The 23616-nt window shown below is 41.7% G+C and overlaps 2 protein-coding genes across 6 annotated transcripts in view; one reads left to right on the forward strand and one right to left on the reverse strand.

The window, feature by feature from the left end:
• Nucleotides 1-579: 579 nt before the first annotated feature.
• TSEN15 (tRNA splicing endonuclease subunit 15) lies at nt 580-16653 on the reverse strand. 3 transcript variants are annotated; one of them, XR_009449923.1, is made up of 6 exons: nt 16474-16652; nt 13254-13335; nt 12806-12941; nt 4212-4353; nt 2695-3703; nt 580-2517 (listed from the first exon to the last, which is right to left on the reverse strand). XR_009449923.1 is itself a non-coding variant. In XM_059675288.1 (5 exons), the coding sequence occupies exons 1-5, from the start codon at nt 16612-16614 to the stop codon at nt 996-998; spliced, it is 525 nt and encodes a 174-aa protein (XP_059531271.1). In that variant the 5' UTR covers nt 16615-16653; the 3' UTR covers nt 580-995. The 3 variants fall into 3 exon arrangements, 2 of the variants coding, with proteins under 2 accessions (XP_059531271.1, XP_059531272.1); XM_059675288.1 differs by lacking the exon at nt 2695-3703 and having other exon boundaries at nt 580-1019; nt 16474-16653; XM_059675289.1 differs by having other exon boundaries at nt 580-3703.
• Nucleotides 16654-21981: 5328 nt separating this feature from the next.
• The window catches only part of COLGALT2 (collagen beta(1-O)galactosyltransferase 2), a 79112-nt gene continuing 77477 nt past the window's right edge, over nt 21982-23616 (forward strand). Inside the window, exon 1 of one of the 3 annotated variants that reach the window (XM_059673773.1) lies at nt 21982-22613. In XM_059673773.1, the coding sequence (XP_059529756.1) occupies nt 22351-22613 (263 nt within the window). In that variant the 5' untranslated portion in view covers nt 21982-22350. The remainder of the gene's footprint in view (nt 22614-23616) is intronic. The other 2 variants (XM_059673772.1, XM_059673770.1) reach the window with 2 other exon arrangements.

A 23616-nucleotide genomic window follows, 5' to 3' on the forward strand; every position in this document is an offset into this window, starting at 1 on the left:
TTACAGCTTAGAATTACGGAGTGCCACTCACTGCCCTCATGTTTCTCACAAGAGATCCATAGTGTTTAGGCCGGGAGCGAAAACTACATTAATCTGGACTCACTGGACCCACATCACCCAATGTTCCACTGAGCGGTCTCAGTAGAGGGTGCCCTGACCAGACAAGGACAGAGAAGCTGAGGTGCCCCCTTTCCCCACTTCCTGAACCCACCTGGAGAGGGCTGCCCTCCTACGGAACAGTGCATGTGTATTCCAGCAGCAATTTGCGTCTTTCACCAGTGGTAAGCAGCCAGTTCAGCAAGTGTTTCAGGATGGGAGTCTCTGGCTATGTAACCTGAGCCTGAAATTTCTTTAATAAATTTGACATGTGCAAGGAAGAGAAATGAATCATTTCAAATGGATATGAACAAAGCCATAATCTAGAAAAAATACCCACCCCACCCACCCCTGCCCCAACCTACCTTTATTTTTAGACAGAGCTGCATTTTGAGAAAGCGTGAATCAAGTCACAAACTCAATGACAATTGAGTGTAATCTTAGAGGCATGCCAGAAAGAAAAAGTGGGTGGAAGCACATAAAACTCATTTGTATTTTTATTTATGCTATTTCCCACAGGCTGAAAATAAACTTTTAAGAGCACCATTTCTCAAGCGGCTCAGCTCCTAGAGTCTGACAACTGTGTGCTTATTTAGCAGTGCCCTCTGGTGTCCAAATGGATTTTACTTTTGCCTTGAGGTAAAAAATAAGCCACTATACAATTCAACAAGTCTACCAGCAGCATTCATCCAGTCACCAAATATTTATTAAGAGCTTAGTAGCTATGCCAGTTACTGTGGAAGGTGGTGGGATACACAGGTGTTTAAAAGAAGACATGAATGTAAATGCAATTACAAAATTCCTTGATCATACACAAAAAGTCGCTTTACCTAGTTGTCCACTAAAATGAGACAGATACAGCTGGGTTGTCTCCTTTCCAAACTGTTCTGGACCTTTATTCACATTAGCGGGTATCTGGCTGGCTGTGGACAGAACAACTTTGGTCAAGTACACTGGGAACATTCTGAAACAGGGTAAACATTCCCGGACATCCAGTTTTAACAATTTCTGCAAAAAAGCTTTCACGGTCAACCTGAAGGACACTTCAGTCTTGTAGTATTCCGGGGAACCACTGGGCATCAGACAGGACACACAAATCTAACACTAAGCTTTACATTTCTTTCTGAAAATGCACCATTTTCCTAGCACTATGATGAAAAGCCTCAAAAGGAATGAAGTGGGCCCTCGCCGGCTTGGCTCAGTGGATAAAGCGTCAGCCTGCGGACTGAAGGGTCCCAGGTTCGATTCTGGCCAAGGGTACATGCCTGGGTTGCAGGCTCGATCCCCAGTGGGAGGCAAGCAGGAGGCAGCTGATCAATGATTCTCTCTCATCACTGATGTTTCTCTCTCTCTCTCCTTCTCCCTTTCTCTCTGAAATCAATAAAGAAATATATATATATTTTAAAAAGGAATGAAGTGTGAGAAACCCTAAGAATTAATCATTACTGTTTGAGAATTCTTAGATCTGAAAATTGACAACTAGAGCTTCAGAAACACACACTGCTCTGAACTGGTACATCTTCAGACTTTCCGGAGGAGCAGGGGGAATCTAAAAGAGTTGCCAAGACCTTCCACTAAGAGATTAACCAAAGAACATATATGCATATATGTATAACCCATGGACACAGACAACAGTGTGGGGAAGGCCTGGGGCTTCTTGAAAGGGTAAAGTCGGGGGGAAATGGGAGACATCTGCAATACTGTCAATAAAAATAAAAATAAAAACACATGAAATTCAAATGTCCTCAAAGAGGAACTACGACAGACCAGGAATGACGCTTTTATATCATTTTGTAATATCCCTACTTTTGTCATTTTCCATTCTTGTTATTTTTGGTTTTCTAGAGTAATCAGCCATGACTTGATTCTAACCACCCAACTTACGGCAAAGGTGAGAGGATTATGTCATTTAAGATGAAGAGGTCTGTCTTGCTGAGAATCTCCTTGCTGGCATTGAGGAACCAACCAGTTGTGCAGGCAAGGCCCAGGTGGCAGAAATGAGCAGCCTCTTGCCAACAGCCCACTAGGAACTGAGACCCTCAGTCCAACAGCCAGCAGGGAATTAAAAGCTGCTACTAACGAGCAGGGAACAGACTCTTCCCCCTCCAAGCCCCAGGTGAGACTGCAGCCTGCCACACCTTGACTGCACCCTTATAAAGGACCAACTCTGAGATCTTAAATGGGTGCCATTTTAAGTTTGTTATGCAATGATAGATAACTAATATAAATCTCAAGATACTTTTTAGAAACATTTTTATTATAAAAGTAACACAAATAAAGAAATACTGAAGACCAACTCATCCTTTGACTACCCTGCCATTCTATTATAACCACAGCTAGTAATTTATTTTGTCATCTTTTTACTATGTTCTGGGTGTGTTATTTATAGCCATGATCATACCCATTCATGCACTTTTATATCTTGCTTTTTTATTTAATATTTTCTCATGTTCATTATATTCTTTACTAATTTTTAATGAGCACATAATGTACCATTCATTGGGGGGATATATATATATATATATATATATATATATATATATATATATATAATCAAACTATGGTCCTGCATTTGTAAATAAAGTTTTATTAGAACACAGTCATCCATGCTCATGTGTTTACCTATTGTCTATTGTTATTTTTGTGCTACAAACTACAGAGTTGAGAAGCTGTGACAGAGACTACATGGACTGTAAAGCCTAAATTTTTACTTCCTGGCTCTTTACCGGAAAAGTTTATTAACCACTGCCCTAAACTTTTAAGTGGTTTATAATTTGGGCAATTACAAGTAATGCAATTTAGAACATCTTTGTGCATATAATTTTTATACTTTAGGCAACTTGTTTGCAATATATTATAACAAAAGTGGAATAAATGGGTCTACTTCATAAAGATGTTTTTAAGGCGGACCCTGTCCCCCACTATTTCTCTTGTAACAGTCTACTATGACATAGGGTTGTGGTAATAAGAAGGGAAAGGAAGGCTCAGTGCTCATGTGGGTAGCACTTCTCTGGTCCTTATTTATCTAGACATGCAAGGTCACACTCTGGATGAGCTTATTTATAGTTTTGATTTAAAGTAAACCAAAGAGGAATGTAACAGTAATCGCAATATTAAAAACAATTACAGAAATGTTTTACTTTCTATTAGGATTAAAAATCAAACTAAAGTAAACTCTCCAGGTATCAAGGTGTATATGAAAGGTATTCCAAGCTAGGTAGTGGCCAAAGGACTGAGAGGGCTGAGTTAGGGAAAGGGAGGCAGTCTCGACGATGAGCTGGCAGTAACAGCAGTGAACGATGAGGCAGCTATGAGTGGAGGATAACACTTACAACACCCTAGGCATAAACTTGTATACAACTGTAATTAAACTGTCTCAGATAAGAAAGTTTCAGAGCAACTACCCCATATTTTTGAACAATAACAAAAAATTCTCTATCTGGGAAAGTTTTCTACTTTAGAAAAATACTTATGGAATGGGACCAGCTAAGTCAACCCTGACTGTCTCTGAGATAAAAGAGTAAGCAGGTTGAGGGGTCTCAAGTCCAATCTTGTATGAATAAGTAAGCACCGGAAAGTATAGGTGTCATCTTCTAAGGGAAATATTCTGCAACATAAAAAACAAAGATCAGGATGGACCTTTGCCCCAATAACGTAATTTAAAAGCAAAACTAAAAAGATATCTAATGTAATAATTCTAATGATGCCAACAAGTATGTGAAGACATCACAGGTAACACATTTATTTTATTAAACTATTCCTGTCAAAATGTCCACCAATTTAACTATCATAAAGAAGTTTTCTTTTGGTTAAAGCTATCATTAGCCTTTACTTTCCACCTCAGTTACTTGTCAAATAATAAAATGCACTATAACTTCATGAAGTACTCTGGGAAACCATTAAATTCTCTATAGAAAAAGGAAATCTTTCTTACGAAAACCAAGAACATGTCACTATGAACAAAATATAGCAGGAATGAAAATAAAGCCATTATTTTTCATGAATTTTCATACTGCAGAGAAAGAGGTAGTTCTGTGGAAGGCTTGATTCACCGTTAAAATTATGTCATAATTTTTCTTTTTTCACTGTTTACCATTAGTTGCCTCAAAACTGACCTGAGGGTCTGGCAGCATAAATCCATCAGTAAGTTTATAATAGACTATTGTGGAATCGGACTCCACTATGGCCAAAGTAAAAGACATCGGCAAATCTGGATCACCTTGCAATTTTCGAGATGCCTTCAAGATCTCCCTTATCCTGAAAAGCAAGCCACAATGCATTTAGGATTCACAGTCACTCCGTAATAATATCAAATACTGTAAAATCTTGGGCAAGAGGCAGGCAATCATCACATTATATCTATAATGCTGACTTGGGAAATGTCTGAAGGTTCAAATATAAACATTGAAAGTTGTCTTCTCACACAGAAAATCCTGCAGGGAAGGGCTATCCCGACTTTCAACCCTTCTCTTTTTCATTCGCCCATCTCTCCTGATCATCAGACCTGAAAGTCAAACTATATTTAGGAACCTACAGAACAGGACTCCAATAGTGAGTGTTTAGTGCATCTGAACTGACTAAAGGTCATGAGTGTTCATCATCCAATTTTCCCCTTAAGAGTGAAATAATTTTGTATTGAGGCTTGTTTTTTTTTTTAAAAAAAAGACTATAATAAATATTTCCCTCATCGTGTTCATAGTTACTATTTTTAAATGGCTATGTAATATTTTATTGACTCATAATCTGCCCAATCATTCCCTTATTGGTATAAAGTTCTTCCAGGTTTTGTGGGGTGAAGGTGCTAATAAAAATGAGCTGTGAAGATCATCTTTCTGAAGGTAGTTGTTTCTTTTTAAATACTTGTTGGGTCTTTCCAAGTATGGGAATTATTAGATCTGAATATAGATATTTTTATGGTTCTCAATATGTGTTCTGATACTTCATAAAAGCCAAGAGAAAAATAGAGAGAGAAATAAAACTTTTGGGGTAACATTATATATCAAGCAATCAATGTTATAACTTATTTCAGTTTGCTTACTGTGGAAAATAATTTATCTGATAATAAATCTGATATTTAGGTATTCAAAGCACTATTACCTTTTGTTTATCACCAACTGAAAATCCTTATTATCTACTCAAAAAAGCCCATGTTCAACAATTCAGTAAAGGAAACCTCCAAAGGTGCTTCTTTAAAAGGCAAATAAAAAGTGATCAGTTGTTTTTTCACTAAGCTAACCAAGTCTCCAGAGATTGGAAAAAGATTTACTAGCATATTAACATGCTAAATACTGTACTGTATTTAGTAAAAGTGTAATTTGTCCCCTTAATTTTTACTTCCCATCCGTAAGTAAAAATTCTTATGGTCACTCTTCCCCCATCCTATTAGCTATTGAAACTATAAAAAAAAATCTAAAAAGAAAAGTTTCTGCTTTGAAATAGTCTTACTTGCCGAAACCGGTTTGGCTCAGTGGATAGAGCGTTGGCCTGCAGACTCAAGGGTCCCAGGTTCGATTCCAGTCAAGGGCATGTAACTTGGTTGCGGGCACACCCCAGTAGGAGATGTGCAGGAGGCAGCAGATCGATGTTTCTCTCTCATCGATGTTTCTAACTCTCTATCTCTCCCCCTTCCTCTATTGATAAAAAATCAATAAAATATATTTAAAAAAAAAGAATCAATAAAATATATTTTAAAAAAAGAAATAGTCTTACTATAATAATTACAATGCTTTTTAAAAAAATCTGTAGTAATGACTGGAGATTTTAAGTGATTTAAAATAGCAGTAAACTTCTGGAAAAGCTGAAGTTCTAACTGGTTTGTTAGAACATCAGTCACAAAAGGCTGCTTACCTGCTACCTATCATTTAAGTTTACAAAGGCATGAAGTGAGATGAGAAGATGAGTTTCTAAGTTTGTTTCCTCATATTCAAACCTTTTCTAAAATGGCCGTGAAAGAGGTAAATCAGCAATATAGTAACACTCCAGTTATCAAGCATAACTCACTAGATAAATAAAATATGTCTACCTGGCAAAAGTTTAATTCCTTTCCACGAGTCAACAAAGCAAAGCATCATCTTCTCTCGAGTCTTTCCTGTCACCTTTCCCCAACCTCAAGGCAAAGTTACATGTCTTACCCTACAGAGGCACACGGGGTAGCCCTACCTTACTGTAATCACGACTTTGTATGTATACAGCTCAGTGCCTGTTTCTCACTGGGCTGTACTCATTTTGAAGGTCAAAGCTTTTTAAGAAATGGTGCTGTAACATGAAGACAATATACTTGTACATCTACACATAGGACTATTGAGGTGGCATACATGAAAAGGCATTGCAAACTGTCAAGTAGTCAGCAAGTACAAGTATTACTATATAGTACCTATACCAGCTTTGCTACCTTGAAAATTGGGACATAATGTTTTTATCCACACCCTCCTTAAAAAATAATTTCTACCTATGTTAAATTACATGAACATCAATTAGATTCCACTTCATATCAGAATTTTTCTTTAGAGATACTCCGATGAAGCAACCATAGATATTAACTAGCAACCTCAACACTTAGCACTGATGGAAAATGACAGTCTTAAGACACTGCAGTACACACAAGTTAAAAATAAGTTTCTTTAAACATCCCTAACTGGCAGAGTATGACGAGGATGGGACACAGATGGAAGGGAAAAAACCTATTAAGAAAACTGTTACATATCTTCTGTTTCTCAAGATATGATACTTAAATCAGAATATATGTGTATGTGTTTTGTAAGGTAAAATGTGTGGAAATTCTAGCCCATATATTGAAATTTAGAATAGAAATTTCCATCTCATTCATATTTGTTTTCATAGTTCTTTGATTATAAACAGCAAAACATTTTCTGACTTACTCAGAACACCCACGGGGGAAACCCTAACATCTGAAAATCAGCTCAGAGTTGTAAAGCCTGGTTTGTCTTCAGAGCTGAGGGGAGTCACTGTTAAAAATGAAGTGGAAGTTCCCATCTCTGAGCTGTTTATCCTGTTTGGTTGTATGAGGAGGAAGAAGGAAATTACAGTTTGAAATCATAATTTAGAAACCATAGAATGAAGTTTCCTCTTAGGCACATTTTTTAAAAGCTCAGTTCTTTAAAAAGTATTGTAAAGATGTTTCACCACACAAATCTAAAATAATAATTTGGATAACAAAATTGCTTATAGTTCATATTTTATATAAATCCACATATGAAAAACATAACTTATATAATGAGAATTTCATATTTTTGAGTTAATTATATCTCAAGGGAAAACCCCACCTGAAGAAATAGAAAAGTCAATAATAATTATAATTGTTGTTCAACAGTAACAGAATTTGATGCTTGCAACAGTTATGATGTTCTCATAACTGTTCAGAGGGGAGCTCAGCATACTGTAAACAGAGTGATCCCAAAGTGTACTAAAGTTAACGTGAAAACAAGTCTGAGGCAAACAGACAGGCAACACCATTTGGCTACTGCCCTTCCTCCAAACTAAAGTAAATGCCTTCCAGAAATCTTAGCATTCATCTTTCTGTAAGATCCTCCAATAGAGACTAAGTAAGCTCCGGAGATTTACACAGAGGACAGAGAGTTGAAGGCAACATTACTTATTACTTTTAACTTCAAATGTTGAAACAGAATGCATCATGGGTTAAAATTATTAATTTCAACCCACAGAAAGCGATATCTTCTTCTGTCCTCTTCAATGTGACCAAACTGGCACATGTTGTAGCCTCATCAATTAAAGGCATTAACTGCTTAATCTGTCTCATTATGATATTTTAGAACGACACTCCACATTCCAACTCTAGAATACAATGCAAATTTAAATTAGTGCCCAGGGTGCCCAAGAAGCTGTATTCATCCACAGGCTTAATCCTGAAGAAAAGTTCAAGAATAACAGACCACCTCCTTGGGAACCATACCACGGACTGCCTGGTAAAAAAGCAAGGAGGCTAAAATCCCAAGGTGGCAGGGTTACTGAACAATTAAGTGCCTGTGTGACCATCCACCCCAGTGGGGGGCCATTCTGTTAACATAAACTGCAAGTTTTTGTGTGTGTTTGTGGCAGGTAAGAGAAAAAATGCTGTGACTGTTAAAAGAAGCTGCCAGAATTGGGGTTCACCAGTAACAGATTTCCAACAGAGGTAATATGAGGACACACATCAGATACGCAGGGAATTTAAATGACAGAAACCATTTTACTAGCTATTAAACTTCAGGCCTCACATAAAGTAATGTCCATTAAGTGAATCTGTAATAAACAACATACTTTTGGAGAGTGGACATATTTTTCAATTACATGGAAATAATAGAGTATCCTTCAAGAATATTGTAGCATTGTCCTGGGGGGTGGGAGTGGCTGGGGAGGGGTCAATGGGGGAAAAAGGAGACATATGCAATACTTTAAACAATTATACACACACACACACATATACTGTGTGTGTGTATGTATGTGTGTGTGTGTGTGTGTATATATATATATATATATATATATATATATATATATATATATATATAGTAGCATTTCAGGATTAAATCTCATAATTAAGAACATCTTTTAAAAAGTTCTAAATATAGTTAATACTATATTACATAATTGAAAGTTGCTAAGTGAGTATTAAAAGTTCTTATCACAAAAAAACCTTTTTTTGTAATTATGTAAGGTGATGTTAACTAGGCTTATTGTGTTGATCATTTTGCAACATATACAAATAATGACTTACTATTTTACACCAGCAACTAATATGTTATATGTCAATTAAATTTTTTTAAATGTTCTAAAGAAGGAACTCAGTTCTAGTAACCCTTCACTCCACCATTAATAAGTCCTCTTCCCAGGACACTAAGGAAAAAGAAGGGATTAAAGGTAGGGGGGTGGACATGATGAAAAAGAGTTTCACTAAAAGGTTAGGAGGCATTGTGATTGTTTTCTATCCTGAGATGCGTATTATAGTTACAGTATAAAGTGTGGAAAGTGGTGCCAAATCTGAAAGCAAATGGATTTTGCAGACATTCTAATTTTTAGAAACTCTTGGAAGGTTACTTAAGCATATTCTATATTCTTTAAGATTTTATTTAGCAAATCTCCACTGCAGGAACTTAGTAGTCTAAGGGAGCTCTTTCAGTCATTCAACAAACATTGATTTAATACCAAGTACCAGATACCAGGCTATGCACTGAGGAAAAAGCAATGAGCAGAACAAAATTCCTGCTTTCATGGAGGTTATTTTCTAAAAGGGAAAGGAAAACAGTAAACAAAGAAAACCAAATCTATATCAAGTAGCAATAAATGTGGTAGGTGTTATAAAGGAGGGCCACGTAGTTGCATTACTATGGCCAAGAGTCCTTATCAAACCAAATAACAAAAGCTCTTAGACTCTTAGCCTAATAGCTGCTGAATTAGCAGATGACCAATTTGGTATATGGCATATTGGAGCCTTTTTCTACATTTCTAGACTAATATTCAAATAGGAAGATGCTAAGCAACACTACATTTGGGAAAGTTTTCTCTCAGATAAAATGGCTGAGGGTACCCATTTATCACCACAAATCAAGAGAAATGCCACTAATTTGTGGGGTTGGAGGATAAAGTGGTCACTGGAGAGGCTCCACCCTTGCATAAGCTATCCATTATCCTTTGCTGGCACTAGGGTGAAAGAGCCCTTTATAATCCAGTCGGTTTTAACAGGATGAATGATTCATTGATTATTACTAAGCAGAGAGAGAGAGAGAGAGAGAGAGAGAGAGAGAGATTGATTTACAGATCATTTCAAAAACAATATATTAACTGTCTCTGGATTTTGAATTTTGTAATTTACAAAACACTTCACTTGGCTTTTTTTTTTTAATTTTTATTGATTTCAGAGAGGGAGAGGGAGAGAGAGACAAACATCAATGATGAGAGAGAATCACTGACTGGCTGCCTCCTGCACACCCATATTAGGAATCGAGCCTGCAACCCAGGCATGTGCCCTTGACCGGAATCAAACCCAGGATCCTTCAGTCCTCAGGCCAATGCTTTATCCACTGTTACAAACTGGCTAGGGCTTCATTCGGCTTTTTAAAAATTAACTTATGTACAAACATAGATGAGCTTAAAATACAGCTACTGTGGTTTTAGTTTTCAGCATTTCATATTTTACCGACGAAACTGAATTGGCATTGAAATTGGGAGACAATATAGATTCTATCAGGGGAAAAGTAGTGAAAAACAAAAACATTTTTTTCATTATTTGATATAAGTCATTGTGTAAGTTACTTAAGATATTTCCCATTTATAACTATCCACAATATTAATATTACAGAAATCTGAAATTCTATTATCCTAACTTTGTTGTAATACACTTCTCAACAAATATCAGTGGCAAAGTGGTCCAGAAGAAGCTCATCAAGCCCTCTGATATTCATGTGGCTTCATTTGCTATCTTAGCACTGAAAAAGGCCCTGGCTTTCCTTAGGATTCCTCTGGTTATCTCATCTTTAAACAGATCATCTTTAGCAGATCTCTTTGACCTCTATGAAATTATGAATATGATTTTTATACCATTGCTGGGTCTGGGGAAATCAGAGTATTCATAACCTCTACAGTGATTTAACAAAAGTGCTACATGATTCTACATTCATTTTAGTAAGAAACAATCTATACAGTACCTTCCATATGCATATACAATCCAAATATATAACCTAATATAGTATTTTAAAATGTAAGCTAAAAATTATTTTACATTAGCATTCGGTAGTATTTTTATTTTTAAAAAATATATTTTATTGATTTTAGAGAGAACGGGAGAAAGAAAGATAGAAACATCAATGAGAGCGAATCATCAATTAGCTGCCTCCTGCATGCCCCCCTACTGGGAATTGAGCCTGCAACCCAGGCATGTGCCCCAACCAGGAATGGAACTGTTGAACTGTGACTTCCTAGTTCATAGGTCGACACTCAACCACTGAGCCACACTGGTCGGGCTAAGTAGTAGTTTTAGATGAGAGAAAAAAGATGTGTCCTGTCCTTTGAGAAACAAAAACAACCTCATACTCCATCAGCACAATTTTCCCACTAGATAATCAGATATGGGTACTTTACCAATTCTGTTTTCCTCCTAGAGATCAGCAGTTAGGATTCAATCAATATTTTCACAAGGGGAGCACTGATGGGTGTAGGTACCAGAATCCATAACCCTTCTCCTATCTCAGTACTGACAAGGCAGATGAGCTGGGGATCTGGTAATCCCACTCATTTTACTTCACACCAACTTTTACAGTACTTGAAAGACCTTCTGAAACTTTGAAAATATGCCAACGTGTTTTAACTATGAACATATATTATGTATAAGAAAATACCAGTCACAAACCACTTCTGCTCAGAGTGCATTCACTCACTGCCACTGTACTGCAGATTCTCTCTGTGATGGAATCTGTCTGCACTCTTGCCAAAACTATGTAAATAAGATCACTAGGTCCAAAGGCTGGAAAACTAAGTGGGAAATGGATACAAAAACTGTGTAGGAGAGCTTAGAAATTTAGACAGATATGATATCAAATATTACCTAGAATTGCTACCTTTTAAGGAGTTGGCAAATACACATACACCATAAAATAAATAATGGAAATAATAAGCCAATGCAAATATATATATATATTATTCTGTCTCTCAATAGTCAAAATAGTTACTGAAGTGGTTTTAAAGGATGCAGTGAGATTATGTACTGTGATGACTGGGGAACTATTTTATGACTAATTTGTAGTTAACTATGTAAATGATAGAGTTTAGTCCAGCTTTACAAAGTTGAGACTTTAATAAAGGGGACAGCTTTTATGCCTTATATGCTATATGCCCTCTGTAAATAACATGGATTACACCTCCAGCAAAATGCCAACTCCTCTGGCTCTCAGGCTTTGTATAGCACCCAGATTCCCTAGTCATAAAAATGCTATTTAAAGTTTTTGAGGAATAAAGAACATTAAAAAATTCCCACTATACTCAGACAGCTAAGCAGGATAGGCTAGGATAGCAATTTACAACTAGTGTGCTCAGACTAGTTGTGCAGTGTATAACAATGAAGTATCAAAGTTGGCATGTTATTTTTAATATAATTTAATATTCCCTGTTACATATCATCGTCATCCACTCACATTCCACCATGCTTTATTAAACTGAGATGAAATTGACATACAACAATGTGTAAGTTTAAAGTGTACAATGTGCTCTGACCAGTTTGGCTCAGTGGATAGAGCGTCGGCCTGTGGACCGAAGGGTCCTGGGTTCGATTCCAGTCAAGGGCATGTACCTTAGTTGCGGGCACATCCCCAGTGGGGGGTGTGCAGGAGGCAGCTGATCGATGTTCCTCTCTCATCGATGTTTCTAACTCTCTATCCCTCTCCCTTCCTCACTGTAAAAAAATCAATAAAATACATTTTTAAAAAAAGTGTACGATGTGATGAACTAACCCAGCTGTGGGCAAACTACGGCCTGCGGGCCGGATCCGGCCCGTTTGAAATGAATAAAACTATTGAAAAAAAAGACCGTACCCTTTTATGTAATGATGTTTACTTTGAATTTATATTAGTTCACACAAACACTCCATCCATGCTTTTGTTCCGGCCCTCCGGTCCAGTTTAAGAACCCATTGTGGCCCTCAAGTCAAAAAGTTTGCCCACCCCTGAACTAACCTCTTAAACAAAGAGCAAAATCACCTGCCCACCTGTTATGGCTGAGGGAAGCATTGATGGATGTAGGCACCACAGTCTGTAGCCCTTCTCCTTCTATCTCAGTGCCAACCAGGCAGATGAGCTGGAGGTCCGGCAATCCCACACAGTTTACCTCATGCCAACTTTTACCTGAAAGAGCATCATTAAATGGAAAATGTTTATCAAAAATCAAAGATAAAAATTCTAAACTTCTACCTAATATTCAGCTGAGCAAATGTCAGTTATAATGCTATCTTCTCTTTACATTTTTATTTATCTTCTCTTTTACTTATTTTTTTACCCAGTCATTCCCACTATAAATGAAGAAATTATAAAATGGATGGATAACAGCAAATACATAAACAATGGCTTATTATAATGTCAGTAATTCTATATCCAAACCCAACTCCCCAACCCTCCACCATGGCCCCAAATAATAAAGCAATATAAACAAAAACTTACTCTCCATGAGGTCCAGGTAAACCAAGAATGCTATATAAACTTGAGTAGCATCTCCTATATCTAATTCCATCATTTCTAAATACTGAAAATCAAAATATAATTGTTAAACAGAGAAGGAAGAATCTCTTAATATTTTATTTCACTCCAGCAACAACTATTTATTAAATATATAGAAAGCATCAAACTCAATTCTAGGTATAGTGGGAGTTATAAGGCAATGTAAGACCTGATCCTGCCTCTAAAAAACCTGCAATTATTAGGGTAAACACATTGCAACTGTTAGGGAAATAACAATACATGACAGAAAGTGGGTAAAAACCAAGTGAGTGGGATTAAAGAACCATGACACCACAGGTCAGAGGAGCTATACTCCGGTGAATTGGTTGGTGAATGTTTTATGATAGAGGGGAGATACAAGTTGGGCCCGAAGGACATGCATGATTTGACTAAACTGAGAAGGCAGCGCAACAGTATAACTAATCACACAGAGCTGGGAATAAGCCACACGTATTCAAGGGCCTATAAAGAAACCTATCTGCCAGGAGTAGACATTTTTTAATAAGAATTGTGTTGGGGCACGTAGTGGGGGCCTCTATTCTCCTGGTCTCTTATGTGCACGTGGAAAAAGTCTAGTAGAATACCACTCCCGGCCTCTCTCTCCTTCTCACTCAAGAGCAGCGAGTTATTTAAATGCTAGATTTTAAAGAAAGGACCAAGCAAGCTGCTGCTGCTTTCAGACTTACTGGTCAGCACTGTGGGAACGTTCTTCAGGGGTCTACTCCTGCAGGGGAAGCCTGAGGTAGTCCAGCTACGTCAGTGACTAGGTGGGTAAGCAAGACTAATGCAAAAATGAGGGATTAGCAGACCTGCACGGTGCATATCTGATATCACCTTCTCCCTTTGGCTTCATCGTAGGTGTACAGGTACAGGAGAACAGGGGTGTTACTAGTTCTCCTCCTCAAGCCTTAAACGTGCTTGAACACAGCACTGAAAAAGTAATTGGGGACCAGGTTGCAAGGACTGCATGGCCAAGCTAAAAGTTTGAATTTTACCCATAAGGAAACACTGAAGACTTCTAAGCATGAGGGTATGATGAATGTGGTGTTTGAGGACAAGAAATCTGATACCGTGTTACTAGATGGACCCAAGTAATTTTCAAATTGAATAATAAAAAGGCAGAAGTAGAAAAATCAAACACCCGATATCTTTTCTTTCTTTAAAAAAAAAAATCAATTAGACCCTTAAGAGGAAAAATCAAAAGGGAAGATTTGATGGTGAAGGCTAGGGCCTATATAGCCATTAACTTCAAAGAGAAAAAAAATCTGCAAGTATAAAAACTGAGTAGCACCACCAAACTAGAGGAGGTTTTTAAAACTTGTTACCGGCGTTTCACTTCTTAAATTCTTACATAGTGCTTGCTTACTATATGTCAAGTACTTTCCAAATAGTAACTGATTTAATCCTATAAGTACCCTTATTACCCCCATTTTACAGATGAGAAAACCTAAGTGCCATGAGATTAAACAATTTGCCCCAAATCACAAAGCCGGTGACAGAACCAGGGTTCAAACTCAGGCGATGTGTCTTTGAGTTCATGCTCCTAACCACTGTGCTGCCTCTCCGTGTCACGGTGTTTCCTTTTATGGCACTGAGTAACATCTCCATGTTAGTGCTTCTTTTTCTCATCTTGAAGGGGAATAAGGGGACAGAAGAGCAGGATAAAATTAAGCAAGATAAAATGAGAAGAGGTTAATGCTTCAGACTTTTATCTTCAAAAATTTTCTTTTCTTGGCTGTTTTTATTTTAATGTTTTAAAAATATTTTTTTTATTGATTTCAGAGAGGAAGGGAGAGGGAGAGAGAGAAACATCAATGATCAGAGAATCATTGATGGGCTGCCTCTTGCAAGGCCCACACTGGGGATCGAGCCCCAAACCCAGGCATGTGCCTTGACTGGGAATGGAAGCATGTCCTCCTGGTTCATAGGTCAACACTCAACCACTGAGCCACAGGGGCCAGGCTCTTGACTGTTTTTAGATGGTTACTTATGAAATACTAGAGGCCCAGGGCACGAAATTCGTGCACGGATATAGGGTCCCTAGCGGCTGCTGGCTGGGGCCTTCCTTCCTTACACGCCGCCCCCTAGTGGTCAGCACACATCATAGCAAGTAATTGAACTCTCCATCTGTCGAAATGGAGGGACACTTTGCATCTTAGGCTTTTATATAGAGCAGTGGTTCTCAACCCGGGGGTCGAATGACCCATTCACAGGGGTTGCCTAAGACCATTGGAAAACATATATAATTACATATTGTTTTTGTGATTAATCACTATGCTTTAATGATGTTCAATTTGTAACCATGAAAATACATCCTGCATATCAGATATTTACATGACAATTCATAACAGTAGCAAAATTACAGTTATGAAGTAGCAACGAAAATAATTTTATGGTTGGGGGTCACCACAAGATGAGGAACTGTATTAAAGGGTCGCGGCATTAGGAAGGTTGAGAACCACTGATATAGAGATTACAACTCAGCAGAAGACTGCGATTCTACCAGTGATGAGACCAGTCCCTGAGATGCCTACCGCCCCCCCCCCCCCCCCAACTCCATTCACCGTTTACTCACTGCTTGGGACATGACTGGCACAAGGCAGCAATTTGCCAAGCAGAAGCCAGCAAGGAATTACCTTTCTCCTCCTTACTGCTATACTGAGAAATACAACCACGAAGTGAGCAGTTATGCTTTAAGGAAGAACCTATTCAACTTTCCAAGAAACTCGAGACATTTAGGAATCTGCGCTGCGGCAAAATAGACTTGGTGCCTACCCCTTTGCCATGACCGGCTCCCGGGTCTTACCCGCCGCCCGCGTGGCTCGTGTGAGGTTAAGGGAGACCCTCTCCAGTGGAGCCACGAGTGTTGGCGTCCGGCGTGGGAGGGGCCGGGTTTGTCTACACCTCGGGCTTAGAACGGCGAAGTGGGGTGGGGGTGGGGTTTAGTGTCAGGGCAAGAGTTCAGAGTTGAACTCATTGAAACAAATGAAAACAAAACTGCTGCGGTTGGCCGTGTGCACACGGGTCCCCTTCCCGGAGGGTCGTGCGTGAACTCAGCGATCCGGCCCGGCAGGGGCGGAGGGTTCGGAGGGGAGCGCGGCCTGGGGGTTCCGCCTGGGCTGGGGGCCTGGACCGGCGCCCCGCTCCTTTCGCGACTCCTGACCTTTGGGTGGGTGCCCATCCAGGCGTCCTCCGGAGCCCATGGATGGGCGCCGCCACCGCCGCCGACGCCGTCGCCGGGAGCGCCGGCCGGGCCCTGGCCGCTGCAGCCCGGGGAGGGCTCGGAGTCGCCGCGCTCTTCCATGCCGGGCAGTGGTGCGCGCAAGCTGTGCGCCGCGCCCGCGCCCGGCCGGAAGCAGGGCCGCGCGCACGAGGGTTCCGCCTCCCCGCCGCCCGCCGCCTCCCCGCGGGAGGGCTCCGTAAAGGGAGCAAAGTTACATCAGCCCCGCCTTCTCACAAAGGGAGCTGGAACCTGCGGGAGGCTCTCTAGTTCTGCTCTGCGTTTATTCACACCTGGGCAGACACCAGGGTGAAGAAGTTGCCTTGCGTCAGTGCTGTTTGCAGCTCTGTTGAGCAAGTAGGGAGCACATAGAAGGCCTCCTTGCCTTCGGCTTGGGGTCCAGCTCTCCAGCTCCTGGGAACAGGGAAAGCCTCGTTCAGCGTCGTGTTAGCTGAAAGTGTGGAAGTGGGTGAAATCTCTAGAGACGAAAGTGGAAAGAAGAAAAAACCAGAGTACCAAGGACCGTATTTTGAGGGTGGACTCGACTTTTGGGATCAGAGGAGCAAGGGTAAACAGGGTTTGTGGAATGAGTGATCAGTCAGGAAAGTCGGATGCAAACCAGCACAGACACGTGACCGGGAAGCCAAGGATGAGGAGTTTCAAACAGGCAGGGTGGGGCGTTGAAAGCATTCATGGATTTGCTCTGCGGGAAATGGGGAGACACTGGAAGTTGCTCTTAACGTTTCCTGGTATCCGTCTGGCTGATGTGTTGAGAATAGACCTTTGGGGGCAAGGGCAGACTCAGGGAATGGTTAGGAAGATATTGCACTGACCTAGGCAAGAAAGGACTCTCCCAAGATTGAAAGTCCCAGGCAGCGATAGAACTTCTGAGTCCAAATATGACCAAGATCCTACTGGACTATCCCCCAGTAGAAAACATCTGTAAAACTTGGACATCATACAACAGAATATACTGGAATGCAAACAGAAACGGGCTGACTTTGTTCGGAAGGGCAACTTGCTTGGAGGTGGGCTGGTGAGGAGCTACATAAGAAAGTTCCCTTTTCCTTGGCATTTAGGTTAAAGCTGAGTGCAGTCCAGGAGGCAGGCTCAGCCCAGGGTTCACGTGGAAAACCTCTCCAGTTTTCTTATCTGGGGAGCCAGGAAAATGAAGGCAGGAGATCTGAATGCCTAAGAAATGAAGAAATCCTAGAAGGGAAGAAGCCGGAGAGGGTATCCCCAAACTCTTCCTGCTCAGTTTTCTGACAGATCCTGAACCACTCGAAAGAGAATCACAGTAGTTCAGTTAAAAACAGATGATCTGAACTGCCACCAGAGCTGTCCCCCAAGAAATAGAGTTTGCAGTTTGAATCCAGCCAAGAAAGTTACCTACCAACACATAGGAAATAATGTTTATCATAGAAAAACAATAGAATCCAAAACCTCCACAATTTATCATTGATAAAGTCCAAGATATGATTCAAAACTACTGACGTATGAAAATAAAGAAAATGGACCACATCTTCTAGAGTCCCACCCTGAGATGAATCAGATGTTGAAAATGACAGGTGAAGATTTGAAATTAACTATTAGAACTATCCTAATTGAACTAAAATAAAATGTGTTTTCAGTGAATGAAAACCTCGGGAGACAAATAGAAGAACTCAGCAGAGGAAAAGAAAAAAACAGAAGTTCTAGAACTGAAAATTAAAATTTCAGAAATAAAAAAATTCACTGGATGGATTTAATAGCCAAATTACAGAGGGGTAAAAGTGAACTTGAAGGTAGAGCAATAGGAATCATCCAAAGTAAACAACACAGAAAAATGTCTTAAAAGATCAACAGAGCCTCAGAGCCTAGTAATGATATCTAACAACCCAACATACATATCCGTAGAATACCAGATGGAGAAAAGAAAGGGAATGGGGCAAGAAAAATTTCGAAGAAAAAAAATTTCCCCAAATTTGATGAAAGAAATTTCCAGGTACCGAGTGCTAAATGAACACCAAGTAAAATGAGCACAACCAAGTGCACCCTGGAGTTAAACTGTTGAAAGTCAGATGTCATTTTAAATGCGTCTAAAGAAAGGCAGTGTACTGCATGCAGGGAGAAGAAGTGCATCCACTCCTGACTGTGATGTAAAGCCACACATGGCGATTCATAAGTTTCCCTAGAAAGTATTGCGTTGAATTATCACTAACCTTTGTCTCCACAAAGCAGCTGCTAAGCCCTAAAGAAGCAAATGGCACTGAAATTAGTAGGCTCTTTGAAGCACTGACATTGATGTTAATTCAAGTAATTAGAAGTGAATACATGTTTCTCTCTGACCTCTGAAGATCCCAATCAGTTCATATGATGGTATTTATAGAGTATTAAGGGCACTTTGTTCCCAATGTGAATTGAGGGGAAATTTTATAAATTAGTAAGGAGATCCAATCAAATTAGGTACTATGTGAACACAGCTCAACCATCTTCAGGGGAAGATTTTTCAGCTCAAGCTTAAGCAAAAAAACAAAAGGGGCGGAGGAGAGGTGTTGGGGAATCCCAGAAGGACGCAGAAAGAACCGTAAACTGAAAAAACAACAGGCAAATGGTACTTTTTGGCATATAGATGATATTCTATTGCTTACCAAAAAAAGCATGCTATATTTAAGCTTGCTTATTAAACGCTTCTGACTTTTCATGTCTATTAAAAAGAGTTGAAGAATGAAATGGAGTGTCTCTTAACTTTCATATTAAGTAATGGACATTTATAAATAAGACTTGATGATTGGGAATAGCTAAGAAAGAAAGTATTTAGGGACACAAACACAACCTAGTAGTTAAAGTACCAGAATCAAAATGACTATTGTGGCAATCTAGGGTGAAATCCACAGAGAACAGGTTAGAGTTTCAGCTTTTGACAGACTGTAGGGTTTCTCCTTTTATAACTGCTCCAGTAGTTCACTATATTAGAGAGTCAAAGTGGTTAGGGAAAAAGCTAGGTAAGTTATAACAGTAACATCCCCCTGAGTATACTGGTGTGATCAAATTCTATGTAATCTGGCACTTGCTCTACTGATTTCCCATCTTGATGTCTGAGCCAGACCACTTTACACCCACCAAAAATAATCTCTATTGTCTAGGCAGAGACACATTAATTCAGTAAGAGTCTCAAGAGGAAAAAATAAACTTTGAATTGTAATGTGAATATTTAGTGTATGAAAAAGAAATGTATTTCCATTTCAAACAAATGTGTACAAACTTAAAATATATCCCCATATCTCATTTAGAAGACTAGATGCATCAAATTGTATTCACTCCTTCGTTCCAATATAAACTCAGTGTCTGCCCTGTGCCAAGACATGGGGGAGGGAAATGCATGGAGAATTAAGATGTATCATATGAACAAATAAATATAATAAAGTGGTATGTGTTATGGTAGAAAAGGAGGATAAGGAAGGGTGTGAAGACAGTTAGGAAATGCTCGTTAAATAAATGCCTTTTAATTTAGTAGTATGTTTTACAACAAGAACAGAAGTCACAAGAGAATGGAGAGGTTGGTTAGGGTTATAAGGAGGCACAAATTTGAAGAAAAAAAAAAGGAAAACTAGGAGAGGACTGACTTGAGTTTATATCTTGAGGGAAAGGACAGAGAGATCCAGTTGAAGATCCAGTAGAGAGTGAAACTAAATGGAAAAAAACAGTATGGAGTTTTCTCAAAATTTAAAAACAGGCCCATCCGGTGTGGCTCAATGGTTGTGCATCTACCTATGAACCAGGAGGTCATGGTTCAATTCCTGGTCAGGGCACATTCCCGGGCTGCAGGCTTGATCCCCAGTAGGGAGCATGCAGGAGGCAGCCAATCAATGATTCTCTCTCATCACTGATGTTTCTATCTATCTCTCCTTCTCCCTTCTTCTCTGAAGTCAATAAAAATATATTTAAAAACCCCAAAGATCCCACTTCTGGGCAATATATCCTAAGAATCCCAAGACACCAATTAGAAAGAATATATGCACCCCTATGTTCATAGGAGCATTATTTACAATAGCTAAGATCTGGAAACAGCCCAAGTGTCCATCAGTAGATGAGTGGACAAAAAAGCTGTGGTACATTTACACAGTTGAATACTATGCAGCTGTAAAAAAAAGGATCTCTTACCCTTTGTGACAGCATGGAGGGACCTGGAAGGTATTGTGCTAAGTGAAATAAACCAGTCAGAGAAAGACAAATATCACATGATCTCACTTATATGCAGAATCTAATGAACAAAATAAACTGACAAACAAAATAGGCCCAGAGACATGGGTGCATAGAACAGACTGACAGAGCTCAGAGGGGAGAAGGGTGGTAGGGACCAAAAGAGATCAACCAAAGAACCTATTTGCATAGATGCATAGCCCATGAACACAGACAATAGTGTGGTGAAGGCCTGCGGTGGAGTGGGGATTGGATGGAGGGGTTCAAAGGGGAAAAAATGGGGGACATATGTAATACTGTCAACTAATAAAAAAAATAATCTTTTTAAAAACTCATGGACTAGAAGGGAGGAGATGGGATCAAAGACTCTGTCATGATAGGTGCCAGCAAGGCAGGAGTGTGTTGGCGGAGAGATGTTAGTTAGAGACAGGGGTGTTGAGGAAGTTCGATGAAGAAGGTAAATTCTTCTGAGGGAGCAAGGGGGGCACAGTTGAGTGGTGAAGTCTTCTCATACCTGCAGAGAAGGATGGATAAAACTAGTGGAAAGACAGTGGGATAGGGGTTCATGAATGTGTGGTGGTACCAACCCACCTTGCACACCATTGATCAAAGTCTACACAGCTCCACAAAGGAGGAACTTTGGATTTCATTACTGGCGTCTCTGTGTTGTTCCTTAACTCTGCAGCAGTGCATCCTAGCAATTCCATTTTACCTGCTAATTGTGTTCTTCCTTCTTCCTCATATCTCCTGGCCCCCCAAGTGTATGGATTTTCCCTCTTTGGGTTAGTTTAGATTATTGGGGAAGAAGAAAGCCATCTAATGGAATCCCCTCTCCTGGGCTCTGTGGTCCCCAGGGTTGGCAGGTAGAGTCAGGCTTCCCAAGGCCTTTCCTTTCACTCCAGAGGTGGGGGGGTGGGGGGGGGGGGAGAATCCATCCGTCTGTAAAATTCTGCAAGTCTTCAAACTTGGTCTACTCAGACCTGAGGTCTACTCATTGAAGAATGGACTTCAGGAGAAATTGAGCATAGAAGTGAACTGAGCATATAAGCATTCTGCCTTTGTGGAAGTTAAAGGATTCTTTATCATAGTCACGAAGCGTTGGGTGACTTTCCATTTTAGAACTCTACCCACTTAGTCAATAGGTGCATTATGAAAAACTGGACACATTGCATCACTCTGAAGGACTTTCGACTGCGGTTTGCGAAAGCAGAATAAATTTTCTTGTAGTTGTACCGTTATGTACACACACACACACACACACACACACACACACATGCACACACACTCACACACACTCTCACACGCCCATTGGCAGACAAGGCCACACCTCACGGCTCTGGGGGAAGCCACAGACCTCAGCTGTACGGGCTGAGCCTGGCCTGGAGGAACTTTCCGCGGGACGGAGGACAAACAGCGCCCAGACCCGACCGCCTGCGAGCCCGAGCCCTGGGCGAGCGCTGGCGGCGGCAGGTACCCGGTGCGCCCCCGCGCCAGGGCCTGGGCGGTGCCGCGGCGGCGGCGGGAGGGTCCGGGGCCGCGGAGGTCGGTGCCAGCGTGCGCGCACCCCCCGCCCCGCGAGCCGCATCCCCGGGCTCGGCGCTCGCCGCAGGTCCCCCGCCGCCCGCCCCAGCCTGGAACATGGCTGCGCGCCCCGCCGCCAGCCTCGCCTGCTCGCTGCTGCTCCTCTCCTGGGCGCTGCTCCGCGGCGGCTGCCGGGCGCGCTTCGCCGCCGAGCCCGACTCGGAGGACGACGAAGAGGAGGCGAGGCTTTTCCCCGAGTCGCCGCTGCAGAGACCCACCGTGCTGGTGGCCCTCCTGGCCCGCAACGCGGCGCACGCGCTGCCTCCCTTCCTGGGCTGCCTGGAGCGGCTGGACTACCCCAAGAGCAGGATGGCCATCTGGTGAGCCGCGGGGCCCTGGCCGCCTGCGGGGACCTGGGCGGGGGCTGGCGGGGAACCGCGGGAAACGGGGTGCACACACCCCCTCGCTGCGGGCGAGGTCCCGGGAGGACCGCGCGGCCGGCCTGGGAAAGGACGCGCGGGTCACTGTGCGCCAGGGGCGCTCCTGGGATAACCAGCCGCCCGGAGCTCCGGTGGTGGGGGTGTGTGTGGGGGTGTGGGTCCGGGCAGCCTCGTCCTCCCCCCCCCCCATCAAGATTCTGGGGACACCCCACAGTAGTGCTAGCTTCTCCCCCTTTCCACTCTCGAGGTTTCCTCTTTCCCCACCTCACACCCCGCGCCCTGGAGTGAGGGGATAAGGGTGTCCTCCCCTCCAACTCCAGACGCGGCTGGGAAGGTAACTGAGGCTGGCAGGGGGGCTCCGGAATGGCTGGGGTGGTGAAGAGTGCGCCGTCCTGGCTTCCCGGTGCCGGCCGCTGCGCCCTCCTCAGAGGCTCCTGGTTCTCAAGGGTTGGGAGAGGGCAAAGAGGAGATCTGGACCCAGAGTGTGAGCCTGGTGGGACCGCTGTGCTTCCGCACCCACGCCAGCATCCTGGGTCCTGTCTCCTTTGAGGCTCCAGACTGTCCCTGCCTGTGCATCCTCTGGGGACTCATTCCCCGCCGCAGAAGCCAACCGCGTGGGGCGCCCTGGAGGAGGCAGACAGCCAAGTTTTGTAACCCTTAGCGTAGAGCTGCGGGCCTGGTTCCTGGGTTTGCTGCGGGGAGGGCCGGGGCATCCGTGGAGGTGCCTGTCCGCTCCACCTTTAGGAATGGGTGCAGTCCCACATCTTTGAAAAACGCAGGTATCAGAGGCCGGGACGTTGGCGGCCAGGTGAGCCACTAAGGAGCCTGTGGGCGAGGGGATGCACGCCGGCCAGGGCAGATAGGCAGCCGGGTACACGGACAAAAGGGACAAGAGGACTTCCCCGAGGAAGACAAAGCCCAGTTCACCCGGGAGCAGTTTCTG

The sequence above is a fragment of the Myotis daubentonii genome, chromosome 18 (genome assembly GCF_963259705.1).
Source record: "Myotis daubentonii chromosome 18, mMyoDau2.1, whole genome shotgun sequence".
Taxonomy (NCBI): domain Eukaryota; kingdom Metazoa; phylum Chordata; class Mammalia; order Chiroptera; family Vespertilionidae; genus Myotis; species Myotis daubentonii.

Excerpts from the sequence above, each read along its gene's own strand:
- TSEN15 (XM_059675288.1), bottom strand. The coding sequence starts at position 16,614 with ATGGAAGAGCGCGGCGACTCCGAGCCCTCCCCGGGCTGCAGCGGCCAG. Across the intron at positions 13,336-16,473 it reads GGATGGGCACCCACCCAAAG|TATTTAGAAATGATGGAATT; the intron begins GTCAGGAGTCGC and ends TTTGATTTTCAG. Across the intron at positions 4,354-12,805 it reads GCTTCCCTCAGCCATAACAG|GATAAGGGAGATCTTGAAGG; the intron begins GTGGGCAGGTGA and ends CTTGCTTTTCAG.